Source organism: Bombus huntii, chromosome 10 (genome assembly GCF_024542735.1).
Source record: "Bombus huntii isolate Logan2020A chromosome 10, iyBomHunt1.1, whole genome shotgun sequence".
Lineage (NCBI taxonomy): Eukaryota > Metazoa > Arthropoda > Insecta > Hymenoptera > Apidae > Bombus > Bombus huntii.
This window is the reverse complement of record NC_066247.1, coordinates 7,031,237-7,051,756: the sequence shown is the minus strand read 5'-3', so window position 1 is coordinate 7,051,756 and position 20,520 is coordinate 7,031,237. Positions and strand designations below refer to the sequence as shown.

General features: G+C 36.9%; 1 protein-coding gene across 15 annotated transcripts in view; it reads left to right on the top strand.

The window, feature by feature from the left end:
• LOC126869905 (PH and SEC7 domain-containing protein) overlaps positions 1–20,520 on the top strand; it is an 81,444-nt gene that overhangs the window by 48,231 nt on the left and 12,693 nt on the right. For 12 of the 15 annotated variants that reach the window (XM_050627060.1, XM_050627064.1, XM_050627063.1 and 9 more), the window contains 2 exons: positions 2,832–2,898; positions 11,467–11,520. In XM_050627060.1, coding sequence (XP_050483017.1) covers positions 2,832–2,898; positions 11,467–11,520 — 121 coding nt within the window. Of the gene's footprint in view, positions 1–2; positions 457–2,831; positions 2,899–11,466; positions 11,521–20,520 lie in introns of those variants that run through there. The other 3 variants (XM_050627067.1, XM_050627061.1, XM_050627072.1) reach the window with 2 other exon arrangements.

Here is a 20,520-nt window from a genome sequence, read left to right as displayed (position 1 = left end):
CTTCTAGGTTAATCTACTTGTTCGTTAAGTGGAAGTTGCTGCAGCGGCGATGCACGAAATTCGACGAAATTAAAACTCGCTGGATTTTTGTACCGTCGCGATGATGACTGACTCGAGAGACTTTGTCGAATAATTGAATCCGTTATTGATTGTTACGGCCATTCGCGACGGGTTAGCGAGGTTTTTGGTTGACTAATGGAAAGTTACAGTTGGCGGATTTAAAGGAATTGAAAGGCAATGGCGGAATTTTTTAGTATCGTCGTAACGAACGAATTTGTTTTTGACGAACGATTTAATGTATCGCTTGACGGAGGGTTGCACGCGGTTGAGGAGGTTTTCCGTAACTAATTGTATGCCAGGGTTGAGAGATTTAAAGGAAGTAAAAATATTTCGAGAATAATTTCACTTCGACGAATAATTTAATGTGTGGCTTGACGAAGATTTGTGAGGGATTGGGTAAGTTTTGCTGATAAAATGACCAGTTATCTGCACATTTAGAGTTACGTAATTTGCTTTTGTTTGGCTTCATAGGACTTATCTAAGAGGTTGTAAGAAGCGGTGAAGAATTATTACTGGCAATTTAGCTTCACAGTCTCTATTTAGAGTCGATTGGATATCGTGAAATTTGTAAGAGGGAAGAGGGATTTTATCGAATGGAAAGCTTGTATGGATTTTATAGTTTTCCAGTATTTTGAATTATTGGACATTAAAGCGGATTAATATCGAGACGTTTGTTTGCTAGAAGCGATCAATTTTATCTAGTTAATAGATCTCGCAAACAATTTTTCCTTCGTCTGTTTTGTAAAACATATCATCCCCATTTTCGTTGTAAAAAATCTCATCCTAATATAAATACATTTTATTCGGTTAAAAAAAATTTAATCATATTTTGCCGATAAATCGAAGAAAAATGTATGGATTATGATGTTAATCCACGATGTGTTACAATGAAGTCAGTAAAGCGTGGCGTGGCAACTTGGATCTCTTTGTACGCGTCAGCTGCTCCTTTATTTGTCCAAGAAGAAGGATTTGCCCGTGTTAACAGAGCTTCTACCTGGTAGCGTCTTATCCGTCTTCCCGCTCATGACGGCTAGCTTCTTGTAAACAATTTCGTTTCCTGTTCCTCGTGCACCGCGGAACGCTATTTCCCCGGAGGCAAGCTGCAGGAAATCGAAGAGACAGCGACGGAAGAAATAGGGGACAATTTTTCAGAGAAGTTCAGAGCCGCGAAGTAACACCGTGAAACTATACGGCAAGTCGTATATACAGACGTTCGAGGGTTGAAATACGTTCCTTCGCTTTCCTTGTACCTCCCACTCCCTCTTTCTATTCAATAACTTGCAAAATGACTTATTACGTTTGAGCGTACGGGATGTCGTTTCCATCGAGTTCCAATTTGCCGAACAAATACCAACCAATTTGTCCATATTCTACTGAACTATGGAGAAAAGCAATAATTGCGAACAAGTATCAAACGGTGTTCTTTGTATCTTTGAATATTTAGCCGAATTTACATTGTTCACGTTGGAGGATCACTGGTGCTTAAAAGGACGTTTTTCGCGGTGAAACGTGCACGGCAAAACAATGGAAATGCGGCTTTACTCGCTGCACGACCAAACTACCGGCCGTGTCTGAACCTACCTTTATCTTCGACCGCTGTTTGTACTTTAAATATTTCAAGATTTGTTGGTTGATTCATCGTCCGTATCAATACGTTTTGCATAATTTTGCACGAAGTAAGTTAGGAAACAATATTTGCCGGATTCGTCGGACAGATATTGCCAGTTACCAGCGTAAGTTATGTAAAACACGTTCGTTTCCTCGGTCGTTCCATTCAACCGATGATGTGAAAATTGCATAGGGTTACGTAAGCGTGGGAATAGTATAGCGAGATGGATTTTAGCAGCGATGGGAATACTACGGCTCTTTGATTTACTTGTTCCGCCGGATTGCCACGATTGTTGTATAACCAGCGAAATATCGTAGGAAGCTTTATTTCGTTACCAAGTTAATCACATTGACCTCTATTCCCATACTTTCTCGATCAATGATAAGTCATTATAAATTCTAATATCGATAGCGAGCAACTAAAACCCTATTGTGTTTATTATCAACGGTATATCAATATTATAGTGGGCTGACGTTTGTAGCGATTGTTTGGACCGTACGATGCTGTGTTATTTTTTAAAGAATTCCTCCCATCAAACCACTTTTACGTGTCTTCTATTTACTATTTTTATTGCGTATATTTAATACTAAAATCACGTAAGAGAAGAAACTTTGGTAACATAAAACTAACGAAGAACGTATTACATTTTTAAACTCTTCCTCTATAAAGCATGAAAAATGTGACTTGCTGCGCGTCAGTCTTCTGTGATCTTCGCACAATCTTATTACACTAAAAATAATCTAACGATCGTTGCAATTAAGATGGAAATAATTCGAGTAACATGTACACCAAAGAAACAACGCTTTACTTTAATCGTTTTATCTTAATTATCAACGTGTACCAAATTCACCCCTGTTACTATCAAAAATTCAAAAACGATAAAGGCACGTAAGATGGTATCATCACAGAATGTGTAAAGAGAGGACGAATAGAGTAACACAGATATGTAATAATAGGGAGGCACATTTGCATAATGGCGGTTCGCTATTCGCCCCGTTGGCCGGTTGGCCAGGGAGCTGCGGCGAATTGTGTCGTCGAATTGCCAAAAGCTGGTGGAGCAAGTAGACGCCCTCCTAGCGGTGCATGGCAATTCGTCGTACCTGACCAATTGATCCTTCTGCAGAATGCGTTTTCATAGAAACGGTGTCTGTTGCTTTTGCAGGTCGAGGCCGGTGACGTCATACTCAGGGTGAACGAAGTCGATGTCAACCGATTCAGTACTAAAGAAGGTAAGAAGACCGACCTGCTTTAGCCCCTCTCTTTCTCTCTCTCTCTCTCTTTCTCTCGCGCTCGCGATATAATGCACATTCGCCCAAGTGCACTCGTTCTCTCTTCTCTCCCCTTTCCTCCCCCCTTTCATGGTTCCTCCTCTTTTGCCCCTGTTTGAAACGTACAACCTTTTTGTCCGCGATATAACGTATCGAATGGTCGCAGGATTTGTATTCTCACGTTCTGTGATCGAGATTTGGCAATCGACGAAGATTAATGTTGCGTTTAACGATCGGAACTATCGTCGAATAAAGGGCAGCAGGACTGCGTTTTCAGTGACTCGTATCGATAGTCAAGTTGAAGCGAGATATATGTTTCATCAGCTACGATATTCGTATTATGTTAAAAAGTCAAGCAATGCCATTTATTTTAAGCAAATGTATCGTACTAAGTACAGCCCGTGGTGTTGGAATATCGACGCGAGTCACTGGTACATGAACTTCATTTATCGAAACTATCCCAAATTTTAGTCGATGCCGGAGACAATATCGCAGGCAATGCAAGATAGGAAGGAATCTTTTGTTCATACACTATCCAAAAATCATTGAGATCTTGGAATATGCACCGCTATAAGTTTGTAAAACTTTTATGTGAAAGATTTTGATCGCTCTGGTAGTTTGGTTGGTAAAAATCGAGAAACTTGATTTGCACGGTGATGATTCTTTGGTGAAATTAGTAAGTAGTTTATCAATCTCATCCATAAATTCGCGAGGAACTCGATTACTCGCTCAAACTGAATCAATCATTTACCCGAGTTCTCGCCGAAATAAAATCTGCCGGTGCAGAAAACGAAAACTTGGAAGATCGACGTGATCAACTTTCTCGTAATTGCGATACAATTCTCGAACGTCCAGGGAGTTAGATGGAAAATAAGAAAGAAAAGGGGAAAAAGCGAGAAAGAACGTAGATCGATCGAGTGAAAGTCGGTTCGCGCTTTATCCCACGATTGTTCTTGCACGGAAGGTCAATGAAACTCGCGCTCGGGCGTGAAAAAATCGCGGACGTTTGGCTTTTCGACCGTAAAACAACAGGAAAACGCAACCGTTCCGACCTGAAGATTCACGATTCGACGTTTCGCCGCGCGTTTCACGCGGAGATGGCAATAATTCTCGAGGGACGACCATTTTATCGGGATTTATTGGGAATATATACCGACTGGCTGGATTTTCCATAAAACACCTGAGAATGCCTGGGAAATTTATATCGTGATTTCCGGCGGAAGCCGTCTGACGCAAGATTTCACGGTATCTGCTCGAGTGTAGAGAAATCGAAAGTTCAGCGATAACAAGAGCAAACAGACGATTTCGCACGAACAGTCGTTTAATTGTTAAATTACTTTGTTTACTGAAAACAATGAGAATACTTCTACGAAGATTAGAACAGAATTCCTATAATACTTATATATCGTCGTTGCAATACAACAAAGATATAACTAGATATTTGCAAATTTTTTAGATAAATTTTTTAGATAAATAAAGTTAGATAATTTTTAAAATATCCACTGAATGGCGGTTTATTGAAATATTCGTTGTTGGTAGTCGCATTTCGTAGGAAGTTAGTTTTTAGTCGCAGTTAGTCGCAGACATACTTAAAAGTAAGTAGAGAATGCAAACAGTGTTGTTTATCCCAACATTATAAAACATTCTCTTCGCTATTTAATTACAAGTTTAGTCGCTAAATGAAATTGATCTTCTTGATCTCCTGAGAAATCACCTTTTTCCAGTTGCACCACTGATGCACTGTGACGGTGATACATTGTACGCAATTAAAATGATCACATCTGACAATGTATTATTTGGAAAATAAAGCAAACCAGAGTTTTGTCATTTAGTCCATATAATACAACTTCATCTAAAAGGTGAAAAACACAGGGAACTTCGGATATTTCAACGCATTTTGAAAAAAGGAAAAATTACAGTTGGGATGTTTTAACTAAATACAACAGTATATTATTTGAGATACGTACGATTCTTTACCAATTAATACAATCAATACAGTTGTTTATTATTCCAACGAAGAATCTTATATTCATATATTCAAGCGAACCGCGGAAGCTATAATAATTATGAATGGTTTCCAAATGCAGTAAAATGTCACTATGTATACGTATATGTTGAATATTTCCAGTCTATACAAGATATAAATACTATCTCGGAGGAGCGCTTGCAAAGCTTGCAGCAGAAATCGAATCGAAGTCATCATTTTCTATGAATATTTACCATTTATGTATATTGAACGTCTTCCAAGAATAATATCAGTGGCACATGCAAGGAGATCACGATTAAACGAGAAGACTCTGCGAGATATTCTATATTTAAATTATATTCAAGAATTCGATGAAATATCACGATGTTCGTTTCGTTCTGTTTGCGTTTTGTCCCGTCAGTATGGTTTCGATCTGTTCGTCCGATTTACGCGGTATCAAATAAAATTCATAAGAAGTCTAACACGCGATGGCTATAGAAATAGAACTGGATAACACGAAGGAGAATCGTATACGTAAGTTTACCTCATTCAGATTAGAAATAAATGAGACACTGTTTTTGCTTGACCCTAGTTTAACCTTTCGATCTGTCAAGTGTCCCATTCGTCACGCAAAAATTATTTATTCATAGAAAGAATCGAGATGCGAGTAATAAGCGTCGACGAGACGCGATAGAAGTTACAAGGAACGGAATTAAATAAAATTTTATTCGTTTATACTTGGCAGTTTTATCGATAGATCTTGAGACACGGTTCGTTATCGTATGGATTACGTTTTGGTTAATTTTGTTCAACATTTATAACATTGTTTTAAAAAATGGTTAATAGAATATGGTATAGAAGTTGCACATTTTTGTTGGCGATTTACCGCTGTTGTATATTTTATGATTCGTATCTCTTCATAGTCTATCTCATGCATTTTCGACGCATCATTTATTCTCAGCTCTAGCTTGCTCCCCATAATTTAAATTTCTAATTGAATAATACATATGCATGAGGGGAATATCTTGAAAACTATAAATTTGTAAGATTCTCAAAGAAATATTACGAGCATTAGACGAAAATTTGTGTCTAATTGGAGCACCGAGAACCATAGTGATTTAAGTCGGTCTATTACTCGCTTTTATAAAATAACGTTCTATGTTTACGATTATGCAAAATTCATTACTTTTTTTAAAATTGATAAAGACGTGCCGCAACAGATATTATTAGATTACGAATTTTCATGCAAATTCCCGACCACAACAAGAAGATAGGACTTAGATAAATATTTCATTTACCTTCTAATAACGAGTATTCACTTCGAGTATTTTGTATATTTTCTTACGTATATCCTGGCTGTTTTTTTTTTACAAATTCCAATTTCCTGAAAATGCATAATGAACGAAACTAAATGATACCTGGATGATGATACCTTTAAAAGTTGAAATACGTGACTAAGTATAAATTCTCAGATTCTCCGCTATATATACACCGCTATCGTTTTCAATTCACTAATTCTAGAAACGAAATCATCGCTCATTCGTAAAAATAATAACAATAATAATAAACGAAGGAAGAAAAAACTCGGGAAAAAGCTAGAAAACAAAACGTTGAAGCAATCGGTTCGCGATGTCCAATGACGAGGAGAAAGCAAAGTTAAACGAGATTCGAGAAAGAAATTTCATTCAGGCGACCTTTCCACCATGAGACGGCGAACAGTCAAACGAAATTACAAACGAACTGGACTCGAACTCACAAGTAATTCGAAGCAAAAATCGAGTTAAGATGGTCGTTGGATTACGTTAGACCAGAGGAACGAAAGAAGGCGGAAGTTTTCTTTAGAAGCAACGAAGTTTGTCAAAGTTTCTATTCTTTACAGACGTCCATCTCTCGACGAATTTCTTGCGCTTATTAGGATCGCGTTGGTAATTTCGTGCACGGGGGTGAAACGTCGACCATGCAGGTCATTAGCGAGAATTTTACGATGACACGGCGCTAAATTTGCGCCGTGCACGCGAAATGGGACACTTGATTGACTGTATTACCGGTTGCTCGCGAATGCTGTCCGCTGCATCAAACCAAACGATCCTTGCTCAATTTTATATCGACGATACAGTTACCCTTTTGGCCGTCTACTATCCATTTTGCAATTCTGTCAGAATTTTCTTTCTTTCTGTTAAACGTTGATGATTGAACATAACGTCAGTCTAGTTGGTGGATTTTTTAATCCGAAAATTGTAGCTTGTTAATTGGAAGAGATCGATTAATTCGTCGTTCTGATCGCCCATGTGTCTGGGTCATAATTATCTCTCCGTTCACAGGTCTTCTATACTTTTACATATCGCCTTATTCGTTCTATAAAATTGGATTTTATAATTCATTGTCTAATCTCGTAATCGTAAACGTTTCTCGTTAAGAGACGGTTCAAGGGATGTAGGAAATGATTCTGTGCTTTGCATCTATTAATCTATTAATACAATATATTTTTAACTTAAGAGACACGTCTGAAATTAACGTAAAAACACATCTTTTCTTTTAAACTGAAGTTATTTATAAATCATCGAATAGAAAGTCTTATAGAGGATTTCTTTAAGTTTCTAATATTAATAAAATAATATTCCAAATAAGGCGTGAATATAAAATTGAAGCAAACTCAACAATTCTTTCTCCAATATCATGAATGAACATTAAAATAGATACTATTTGGTTACTAAAACCAAATAGATAGAAATATTGGGCTGTTTACTAGAATAAAAATAGATACTAGCTTCTTTGTTAGAATAGAAATAGTGGTCAAGTTGACGAATAGTTACCACCCTCTGACCGATTTCGATGGCCTTGAAATGTGATGTCAAGATCGTCTGATGAAGATTCTGGGCAACATTTTCCTATACATGTAACGGGTGGTTGGTTTTAGTTTTTTACGAGCCATACGCAAAAGTATGTTTGGTATCGTATATCCATGTACGTATGTATTCCGCGTGAAGCTGTCGATGAGTTACGTCCTTATGAATTCTAACGGGATATTTTTAATATCTTCATAGTGACGTAATAATAATAAATAATTCCAGTCACAGAATTCCAAGTGGAAAAAAGTTGGCGAGGTTGAGCTATCTAAATGATGTCAGCCGGCGTGGCCAATACCGATAATCATAATGGTGCGACTAAATCAACGCGGTTATAATTTGGGCGCACAAGTGAATATCCGAGCAATAATTATAATATACAAATATTACACCTAATGTACAATTTTTTTGTACATCACTTTTGCGTATAATTGAAAAATTAAAACTTCCTATATACGTATAGGAAGAAGTTTTTTCGAAATGGAGAGCTCGACAAGATATTTCAAGGGGATGGAAATCGGTGAGGAGGTAATCGTTCGACACCTTCACCGAAATAAATACTTGAAATAAATGATTGACTATTTGCGTCTGTTTGTATTATAAAATGTATATTGTCATATTTATGTATATATATTATTTATAATTTAAATTATAAAATACAAGACGCCTATGAGGCTGAAAAGATTAATACAATTCGCAATACAAAGAATCTCGGAGCAAAGTCCACAAAATAAGGAAGCGAAAGAATAAATCGAACGTAGCGGCGAGGAAATTAAAATTCCGGAAGTGGCACGAACCAGCGGCAATCCCCGTTTCGCGGAGGCTGGCACAAGGAACAACAGCGATATCGTGTAACCGAGCGTAAAGCGGCCCAAGCATCGCAATATCGGCCAGCCTCGTGTTTCCTCTGGTTCCCCGTTTAATTTGACAAGCTGACATCGCAGACAAACACGAAGCGATATTTCAGTTCCGTGAACCGTGAACTCGCGTTTGTTCGACTCGGCACGGCGCGTTTGCGTTTCGCGGATATAATTGGTAAACTTGGCCGGGCTGCTGTTCGGAAATGGAAGATGCTGGAGATGCCTCGTCCTACGGGGCGTCCGCTTTACGGGATTGAAGGACGGTGAAAGTTTATCGAAAGCCTTTGCAACCGGGTAAATTTGTTCTTCGAGGGTTTCGGAGGCCTTTCTCCGAGCGCTTTTCAGGTATCGACAAGATTTAGACGTCTTTGAAGCTCTTTGTTGCTCCATTGTCTTCCTTCTGTTCGTAGAAATTGCAGTTTTCGTGGAAGACGTTTTTTCATCCGAAGATTAAGATCTGACCTCTCTTCCTCTTAGGTTCGAAAGCCTCTTAACACTCGTCTTTCCAGCTTAATTTTACTCCTTTCTTTTTTTTTTTTCTTTAAAATCCTTACCCCTTTTTGTTTCTTTGATGTTCTACAAATATTTCCAAACTTTGATTCATTTGGACGATCGGAAACATAGAAACAGATAAGCGATAGATCTATGGCATTTGTGTCGTAGCGAGAGACACACAGTTTATGTGTATATTATACGAAACATTTTGAAATCTCGTTAGCAATTAGATAGGAGTATCGTGATTATATCGGGGCAATTTGAAACGGATGTGAAAATGTATATGGAAGTTTCATAATACTTATTGTTACCATGATTGCGTGGCAAAGATCAGAAAAATATTTGAATTAGTACATTTAATACAATTAATACATACGTTGTATATTATTACAATAATATAATAATTATGCATATACTAATAAACCACAATATGTAGCGAGATCACTCTATCACTAATTGTATGTTTAAGACAACTGTTCAAGCTGTATACTAATTTTTATCAATGTCGTGTAACTTCCAGTCTCTACACATTTCTAGAATGCTTTCAAATTTTGCTACTACAATCGCTGCAGTCTCGTTGCAGCGTCAATGGAATTTCAAAAAGTTTGCTACAATGCGCGTAATACGTTCATAAAAAGATTCTGTAGCAAGCATTCGAATACTTTGACGAGTCACTGTAAACCATTTCACTCAACGGTGCACAGAATGTTTTCTACTTCCATAGACGGTTTGAAGGTAAAAGAAAGAGCCAAAGCTACAGAATTTCTTTTAGCAGATGTTTCCCAGCATTTCCGCAATCTCCAGTAGTCGGGATATTCCAGGTAGGTGGAGGTTTTACACAAATTCGAGGTTTAATTAAACCGACCTATCTGGGCATACCGTCTTGTCCGTCCGAAGCGTATATTCTTGTCATCTCTTTCGTCTAAACCCATCCTCGTCCTATCCCGTTAACGCGTCATGCTAAAGTTTCCATTTTGCTGGCGTTAAAACCGAGTTCCACGCGGAACGGTTTAACCATCGTGCAAAATTGCGACCCAGGGCCATCCTTTTCGTCAGGAGAAGGTCGTTTCTCTCGTTAATCTCAAGCAGGAAGGCGGCTAGCCTCTCCGAAAACAGCGTAACGGACAACGTTCCCGTAAATTCCGTTTGCAAACACGTGACAACTCGGTTTAACCGTAGTTTTTATCTCTCTTTCTCTTTTACTGTAGGGGACAAGTACAAGTAGGCAGGAAGTAGACGTAGATACTAATCAAGTTTAACCGTTGATTTCAATTATTCACTATATTATTTACTATAATAATATAATTATTTACTATATATAATCCGTGTACCGCAAGGATGTATAATAAATAAAGTGGACGTAGAAGTAGCGGACAAGATTTTACAAAACAGTTTGTATTTTAGAAGAGCAATGGATTGTACATTCTTCCGTCCGCTACTGAATATAACACTAGTATCTACAATACTAGTTCGATTAACCCCTTTGTTCGTGATTCATGATTCACGATACGCTTTGGACGAGATATCTTTCCACGCAATGTGGTTCATGCGATGCTTCGAAGGAAACATCGCGCGATTCCGTCTTTCAACGTTTACGACTGGAAGTCGCTCATCGGTCGTTGTCTCGTGTATATCCTTTTACCATGCTTTGAATTATTTCATGCGATATTTTCTTCATTCAACATTCCTAACCCCTTTCACATTCACAAACGCAGTGTCTCACGAACTGATTTTTATGCGAATCGTTGCACGAGATATCTCGTATGTCTTTCCATTATCTTGCATCGCATGAACGACATTGCGTTGCAAGATATCTCTGCCGAAGCGCGTCATGAATCATCAACAACACTGTCTGGCAAGATATGTACATATTTCGTACTCTAATGCGAGGTGGTCAATCGAACTGGTGCTACCGTTATATCCACTAGCGGATAATAGAAAATTCAAAGCTTGCCAAACAATTCACTCGTGTGTACACACATATCAGTAAATTCTATATTAAATATTTTTCATCGTATCGCACAACAGTCAGCTATTATGCAGTATAAATAATATTTATTTGTTTCTCTTTTCAAGTTCAATCTGTGTTTGTCAAATTTTGCCCGCTACCGTACTTCAATTTCGTCTATTGTGTATCCTCGTAGTACATAGATTACTTCGTAAATGATTGAACTCAATATTTACATCTTTATGTAAACAAGCCGTATTTCCGCTATCTCGTGTTTATTCCTATTACCACTAACTATGTCTCTTCCATTTATTTCTGTCCGCGAATGTATTCCTTCTGTTCTACGTTTCCCATCCTACGACTCTTTGGCCAACGTCTTTCCTGACTGGTGTGTTTCGTCGTTTTCTGTTTCAGTGCTGAAATGTCTGCGGCTCTCGTCGGATCCCGTCACCCTGAAACTGCGAAGGGGTAAGTCAAGTGCGTCTACGAATTCTTTTATTCGCGCGAACAGCGATGTCGAGTTGGCTGCAAGTTCGGTTATTGAGTTGCGACGAGGGAATGCAATCGAGTTTCAGCTTGGGTGGTTTTCGAAATTCTGATCGGCGAATATCGAAACGTTCGTTGGCCATGATTATTGGCTTAAGTGGTTATTAGTTCGCGAGGATCATCGATGATTCAGGCGGTTAATAGAGAGGCTTGATCAACGCATTAATCGAATTTTTCCGATTATCAGTCGCGTTAGAGATTATATCGCCATTGATTCGTGTTATTTTCTTAGACCTGTGACAGATATTATTTACACGGATTTACTGATTGGATTAATTGACTTGGATTGTAACGTTAAATTAATTCAGAATTAATTTTGATGTTGGAATTATTGGCAGTATTATGATTTAAACGAAACACAAACTGTAATGAAATTTACATTTGAATTTCAGCACCGATTCAAATTGGGATTGAATATTTTATGTCGTAATATGGAAGAATTTCTGGAATTTAATGCCTCTTAAGATTACATCGATTTTCAATCAATTTATGAAACCACTTGACACATTCGCTATTAGTTGAAACTGATGACGATTCATTTGGAGAATCGAAATTTTGTTCGTGTGAAATATCTTCGTTTTAACTACAAATAATAATTCTTTCGTTACATTGTCTGCTCTAATTGATCTGTACGAATCACTCTATCGAAAACTATAGAGCTTAAAATACAATAATTGCGTTATTCAAATGATTTACTCGATGCGACAGGCATCAGCAGCAGTGTAGTATTTTGAAACAAACGATAATTTCTAAAACTAGTGAAGAATGATTAATGGTAACGATAATCAACAGGAATTATGCATCGAAGGCAGACATAGCTCAGCTCGACGTTGAACGTAGCAAGATTAGTCTGTCTTTGAACCTCATTGTCACTGTTCTAGACATAGTCTGAAATAAGATTTTCCTCGTTACAATACCGGCACGTAATTAATCCTTTCTGCAGATGTACGAGTTCCCAGTTGTGAATATCAAATATTCTTTAGCTGCTGAATAGCAAATTATTTTGACGTTAAGTTCGTTATTTTATTAATGAGAATCAGAATATAGTTTTGAAGTAGCGCTTTAACGAAAAAAGGATGTCAATGGGACGAATATATTTATTCTAGGATTTATACGATGATAAAGATTCTTTTAGAGATTGCCATAGAATAATAAGATAGCGATAACTCGTTGTTAAAGCTTATTCGCGTTATCGTTAAAAATCTCAGGTTGAAATCATTTTATTGTCATATTTATATCACTGTAGAAGGATGAGACGCTAATATCGGAGCTTAGGAAACTAATTATTTTAGTTTGGAAAATTATTACTTGGAGACAAAGCTCGTATGATTTTACGATTAACGAACACTTTTATACTAGTAGATTTTTTCTTATTAATTACAGAATTTCTTAAAAACCTTCTATCTTATCGTGCAATAGTTTCAGTCGCAAAATATACATCGTTAATTACGTATCATAACAGTTTGCCAACATGAACAAATTAATTATTTCTCATATTTTAATTTCTTGAAATACTCCATTTTTTCGACCACACTACCCTAACGAAAAGGACAAAAGGATAAAAACAAAAAGAAAAAAAGGAAGATATACATATACGATTCTATGTAAAGAGATCGTACTACTACATGCCGCATAAAATCCGAACCATTCGATACAATTTGCCACTATTCTTCATTGGTTCTCTAGATTTTATTGCAACCTAACGAAGCTTGAAAAGAAGAAGATTTTTTCAAGAGAAAGATTTCTATAAAATCTGCAACAACAAATATTTCTCAAGAATAGTGTCAGACCTACAGTTCCATAGAGATTGGATTAATAAAGTTGTTCCAGTGAAAAGAAAACTTATAGCGTATTTTATTAGCGATTCTCAGATTCACCAATCTCCGATCGTTGGTACATGATTACGTTCGCCATTCGCAAGATCCGCTTTCGTCGGTGAAAGTGTAGAGGAGTAGGGAGAAACCGAAAGAAATATCGGGTGGACCGCGTTCTCGACGGTGCACGCGTTCCATCGATAAGCGTAATCGGCGGTGTGTGTGGGCGGCGAACTTCTTGGCCGGTTTTCCGATCGTCTGGAATCCAAGGCGCGTATTCCTGCAACGCGCACGAGCCAACTCGCGCATTCCTCTCGGGTGGATCCTCGCGGTCGAAAGTACGCTCGGAATGCGAAGGAAGCTCACGTGTTTCGGCTGCTGGCAAGTTCCGCTTTCTCGTCCATGTATGACTGGAATTTTCTAGTTAAACGTACTTTTCGCAACATTCGGATCAACCCTTTGTAATTGGATGGTCTTTTCGATTGGCGAGGAAAACAAATTGAAGATAACAGGTGAGAAACGTGATAATACAGATATATTGTAGCTTTATTTATCCGTCAAGATGCGACGAAAGTAAATTGTAGACTAGGAAACGTATTCGCAAACTCATCTGGTGTGTGCATGGTGAAAATAAATACAGTCAGTGAATAAAGTATTGGCATAGGCTTTAAAATGGAATAACTGTTTTAAAAACGGGTGCAAAGGATTTGAAGTTGGAGAAGCTAGAAAAATTGCTTCGTTAAATGACGTGTATAGGAAATTTTGGGAAAATTAAAATTGGTAGGAATGAAGGAAAAGTCTTACACGTCATCAAGTGAACCAATTCCTTTAGTTTCTCAATAAAGCTCGAGTGGTTCGGTCCAATCTTAAAAAAAGTTATGTTGTTTCAAATATAACTACGAATTATATACGAATAATATACTTTTGTGACTGACTGTAAGTAAGATGTAGGTATAGTACTCAGCTATATACATTTCTCACGTCGTATTCATATTGAACTGAAGTTGAAAATGCATCGATTACTATGGAGAAAGTGCCTTTCGTAAATGTTACTCCACTTCCTTAATCAACGTGATTCATAAATCAAAGTAATATTCGTCGATTAAATTGCATCTGGAATTACACGCGCTACTGCATTTTCCTTTAACGGAAACCGTTAACCAAATAAAAATACTATAAATACACGCGTGATGCACATTGTACGTAGACAACCTTTCACAATTTTCATTTTCTCCAGTTTCTTTTAATCGGCATATCCGATTTATAAATTAAATTGATATTTATCAACGAAATTACTTTTGAAAGTACACGTTGTAATATATTTTTCAGAGGAAATCGTTATCGGAGTTGAAATACTACAGGCACATGTGATGCACTTTCTCTCTCTCTTCATTACGAAGCTACTCTTCGTAGCTTTACCATTTTATCCTACTTCCTTTAATCAACGTGTTTCATAAATTAAATTAAATTAATATCGTCGACATTGCATTGGAAATTAACGCCTTTAACACCTTTTTAAAATGAAAATTATAGTCGAGACACGTGTATATGACACGCGTTCTTAGTCTTATTTTCGCAATTTTACTTCCTTCTCAGTAATCAACGAAATTGGTATATCCGATCCATGTTTAGAAAGAAAGCGGCACTCGAAATTACACTTTACGTGTCTTTTTGAAGAAATTATACGGACCCAACATTTTCTCGACTTTCTAAATCAAGGTAAACGTTAATACGCAAATTTAAGGATACGTTTACTGTTTCCACGTTGTTTGCCTTAGCATTGTTCAATTTATTTATTATTAGACAAAATGCATTACGAATTAGTAATATCAATAATATCGATACGTTAATAGACAAAGTAGAATGCGATCATATGTTATTACACGGATAAATCGTGTAAAATAAATACGGAAAAGTTAAATATATTAAAAATTCGCAAAAGATTTGAAATAATGTAATCGTTAGACTATCTAGAAACCTAGGCGACGATTTACTGATATTCGTCACATACGAATCTGAATTTTTCCAAACACGTGCAATCCACTGATTGTTGCACGTAGAAAGCCAATTGACCTGGGACATTGTCAGTGTGTTAAAATCCGGTAAGTACACGGACATGCGATACAGGCAGACAGTTGGCCACGTTGCGTGAGTAGAATCATTGTGTAAACTTGCCAGGGGACCAGATACGATGTTACCTCACAGAACCGTCGTGTTTAGCCGATTTACACCGGATTATCGTTATCAGTGCATGCGCACCTTGAATTCATTCGATGTTAGAGGTAGGTTCTAGCCGCTCTGCTGTCCCGACTAATGAAGTCCGCGTTGAACAACCTGGATGGCCCTGTTGAATCATTGCTCCCTTCATTCAGTGTACGATAGGAATAGCCCCTTTGATAAGCTAATCCAGATACGGTAAGGAACGATGGAATGGAATGGATCAGAATCGTAGAATCTCAGCGAGATGAATTTATCTCGCATTGAATTGTAGATTCAGATTGAACGCAGTTGTACTTCTAGGAATTTCTATGGTTAAGAGATTTAGCTTGTAATCCTTTATGCAATTCTTAGTTTAAACGTGTAGCAATCTCGTTGGAGATGGAATCCATTGGATTAGGTTAATGTTTTCCATTGTTAGCGGTAATTTCGTCCTACCATTGTTCATTATTTCTAGCGCCAGAATTTATTAAGTCTTTCATTTTCATTTATACGTAATGAATACAAGCATTGATTTAGATTAATGTATAAGTTCAATTGAAATGAAAATATTCGTCGCCAAAAGGTACGACTATTGACTTTTGGAATTATCGTGCCACCTTCATCAAAGATATTGCTATTTTAATAATAATTTCTGTTTCAGCATTCTTGTGACTTTTTGAAATTAAACAGTGTAATTCGAATAAAATTGCATTTATTACGATCACCTATGACTTAATCACAGTCGAGAAACAACAAATAATTTCCGCCACAGTTAATGGCATAATACCGTTTTTAATTATTTCACCGGCATAATTAACCAGCCTTTGCACCTTTACGCACGCGATAACCCATTTTAACATCGAGCATGTTTCACTGTTCATTACGAATGTTATTAAGTAATTTTTCCGATTACTGTAATTCCACGGCCAACTGACTGATAATTTTCAACCAGAGCAATTTTCTATTGATCGGCTAATTTACAGCCTACAATTACTCGCGTTATCTATCTCCATCACGTACGTCTCTTACGGAACAAACGGTAACGATCGTTTCTACCTTTTCTCTTGTTAATTTTTACTTCCGGCTAAATTAGCTGATATGAGTTCGTTCGCATTTAATGTTGCCTTTAAATCGATATGCAGCTTTCCCCGACACGCTGCGCTGCCGCGAATAGCTTTCGTATACAAGTGAGAAAAGCCAATTAACCGACGTTCGGCCAGTGAACGCTGCCAAAGGGAAGCCGATTAATAAACAGCCAATAATATGTTAACTACGCCAGCCAGTGATATTGCCAGTATTGCACATTCATTTTTCAAAGATCCGATTGCTTCTGGCTGTTGCTTCGAATTAAGTTTAGTTTTGCGTGCGATCATCCGTATGATATTGTACAACAGATCGAGTAATAAGTTCATTCGCACAGGATCGCGAAACTTTATCTGATTATTGAAAATAATGTTATTGATAAAATATATTATATTTGTCATATTATGCTTGTAGTCTCCGTTTGTGAATGTATCATGTGTGTTATACGAAACATTTTGAAATAAGATAAATCTAAACAATATGACTATCTATTTAGAGAATGTTTCAGGTGTCTCATATATTTTAGGTTTTTACCTGGTGTCTGCAACAAATTGCAACGTGTTTTAGCAATATAGTTTGAAACGAAAATGACAAAGAACGACGCGATTTGTAATAATCTACGTAACTTTGTTACAATGTAACTAAATTGCATATAAAATTCACTGCAAGCAATTAAGGATTAAATTATTAAATGCCTGGAACATTTCGAGTTTTAGTCTGAAGTTTAAATTAGTAAAAAAAAAAAAAAAAAAAAAAAAAGATATACCTACCCTATGTAAACTTCGTATTTCCCTGTACTAATTAATGTACCACTCTATTATATTCCGTAATATTAACATAATACCTAATTAATGCTACCAATATATTGCTGCGTAATTTTCAAACTACGTAGAAACACAATTACTTGGTCGAGCAAAATAGCGAAATAATTAATGAGGCTCATCGATATTTATTATTCTTGGTTTAAAATATCCAATAAACTGTCTTAAGATCGATGATAGTTTGAAAGGCCGCATCTTTACAGAATTTCCGACCTTTGAAGAATTTTCTTCAGCCGGAAATTCATCCTGAAAACGCACGAAAGGAGTTTAGCATAGCTGTAATCTACGAACTTTATTCCGTGCTTTTAAAAGGCAGGCTAATTGCAGCGTGTCGCGATGTTGATTAATGACCTACCGTAACTTACCATAATCTAACGACGAAATGTCAGATTCGTCTTGGCTCTTTCCTTTTTCTTTTTTCCCCGATTCTCTACAACTACTCCGAGCCCGTCTTTGTCATAAAGTACGCGTTCCCCGAACACGCTAATCGTGCGGGTTATCTCGTGACAGTTTAATCCTCCCCGAGGAAATTGAACGATGTCGCAAAGCACAAAGAAAATTTGCTGAAGCTTTGGGATCAACCGTCGTTTCTATATGCGATCACATCGTCGTTAGAACTGTCTTTTAATTTTTTAATCAGACGATATCATTTGATAAATGTGTAACACGATTATTTACGCTATGTGTGATATCAAAGCTGCTCTTTTTATTTAGTATTTCTGTTCAGAACAAACGAAATGACTAGCTTTTTTGTAGCTTAAGAGGGCATCGTCAAAGAGAGCATTTCAAACGAAATACGAGAAAAGAAGATACATTTATCTTTTTGCAGACAATCGTAATTATGAAATAGTGAAAATAATAATTTCCATTCGTTGACGACTGAATTGTTTATTAATAAATAAACGAACATCGAGTCGAAGCTTCAGAGCGACGTCTATTCTAAATATAATAAGAAATTTCATAAAATAAATTATATGTATTATTAAAAAAATTCATATTTTTTCCTTGACAGATAACTAGTAGTTATCATTGAGTCGAAGCTTGAGAGCAACGTCTATTCTAAATATAATAAGAAATTTCATAAAATAAATTTTACGTATTATTAAAAAAATTCATATTTTCTCCTCGACAGATAACTAGTAGTTTCCCTTTCTTCTCATTATTAGTATTTTCATTGTCATACCGCAAATCGTTCCAAATATTAATCCACTAATTAATGTAAGCGATGAACATCTCATTCATGGAGACATAATTGATTTAGGATACGTTTACGTCACCAAGCTGAGTTGGGATTTGCTGAATACAGTACATTGTTCGAATCTATATCTTAGTAGATATCTTCAGGTCTATTATGCAGATTATTACAATCGCAAATTTCCAATCGAATAAACGAGAATAGACGAGCATATTTTCGTTTCATAATAATTTCAACAATCTCTGAAAATTATTGTTCTATATTAGATTTACAGTATCATTTATCGTTTAACTTAATTGGTATTTAAAATACTAACAAATTATGTATATAATACGAAACCTCCTAAGAGCATTACTCTTCTTAAAATTTGCTTCACTAAATTTATAGTACCATTTATAGCTCAATTTAATTATCATTTAAAATATTAACAAATTCTCTGATACCACTTATCACTTAATTTAATTATCATCCAAACGAACAACAAATTACGTAGCAAATCTTCTTAGAAATCGACTCTTCTCAAAACTTGTTCTTCTCTTATATCATTTATCGCTTAATTTAAATACCATTTAAAATAGTAGCAAATTTCGCTTCTAGAAATTGTCGTCTTCCAAAGCTTGGTCTTCGAAATCGATAGTGAATTTATAGTATCGTGAGATATATCTTTTCCCGTCGTGCTCCACAAATTTAGACGATCACCACGTCCATGAACCGAGAACACGTAGACCGGTTGTACGTCAGCTGGTGAGTGAACTCCGACGATCTAATGATAGAACTCGGTGCACGCGCATATAGTCGCTCTTGAACCTGATCGTAATAATAGAATTGCGCGATAATAACCGATAGGAAAACGCGATCGTGCGTCTGCCCTCGGACTCCTTGCAACGTTCGATGACGCTTTTACCCGGTGCTGGTGTCTGCACGCTTAGGCGACGCCAGCTGTTCGTCGTTCACGCGTGTTCCACGCGACAAGGGAAAAGGAAGAGAATGAAGGGGAAGAAAAAACGAGGAAAAAAAAGAGAGAATGTCGAGGGCAGGTAATTAAGCGCACGAGCCAACGATCAAACGACGCGTTCGGATAACAAACGATTTTCTATCAGAGCGACTCATTGATTAGTCACGGTCTGCGGGAAGACGATGCACGGAAAACTCGCCTCCAACGAGGAAAATAGTAGCTATCCACGTTGTTGGGCATTGCGGGAAGTTTGTTGGGAATTTTAAGGAAATTTTACGAGCGGTGTATTTTTAGCGGATTGTCGGTTCGTTAATAGAACGAGGATTTTTATAAAAATAATTATTTTTAGCGAAAATTGGTAATGGAGTTTGTTTTTTCTTTAAACGGGATATCTCGTCTGCTTTTATTTGTACACCTGACGAACGTTGATTTACTTGTGCGTGCATATTATTCACGTATTATGAACTTGCTCGAATATTGTGCCAGGTGTGTCGGACCCTATTCTCGTATTATGTCTTTCATACTTTACGTATGAAGATCACACGAGAAAAATATGATAATTGCATTTTTGTCGACTTTCCGATTTCGTTATTACTCGGTGGCTACAGAGGGAAAAGGAAGTCGACAATTGGAACAAACTGATCTATAAAACTTTGAAAAAGCCATGACAAATCTACGAAACTTCATGGAGATCCGAGTGCATAAGTAACGCAGTGAAAGCATATTATCAATCGCAAAACCAATAGGAAGAAGTTTAAAAATCGCAAAACGCGATTTATCATGACCTTCTCCTATATTTCTCGTACTTTGCGTCAACATTCTCTTTATCCAACTATGTACAGTGGAAACTATTCG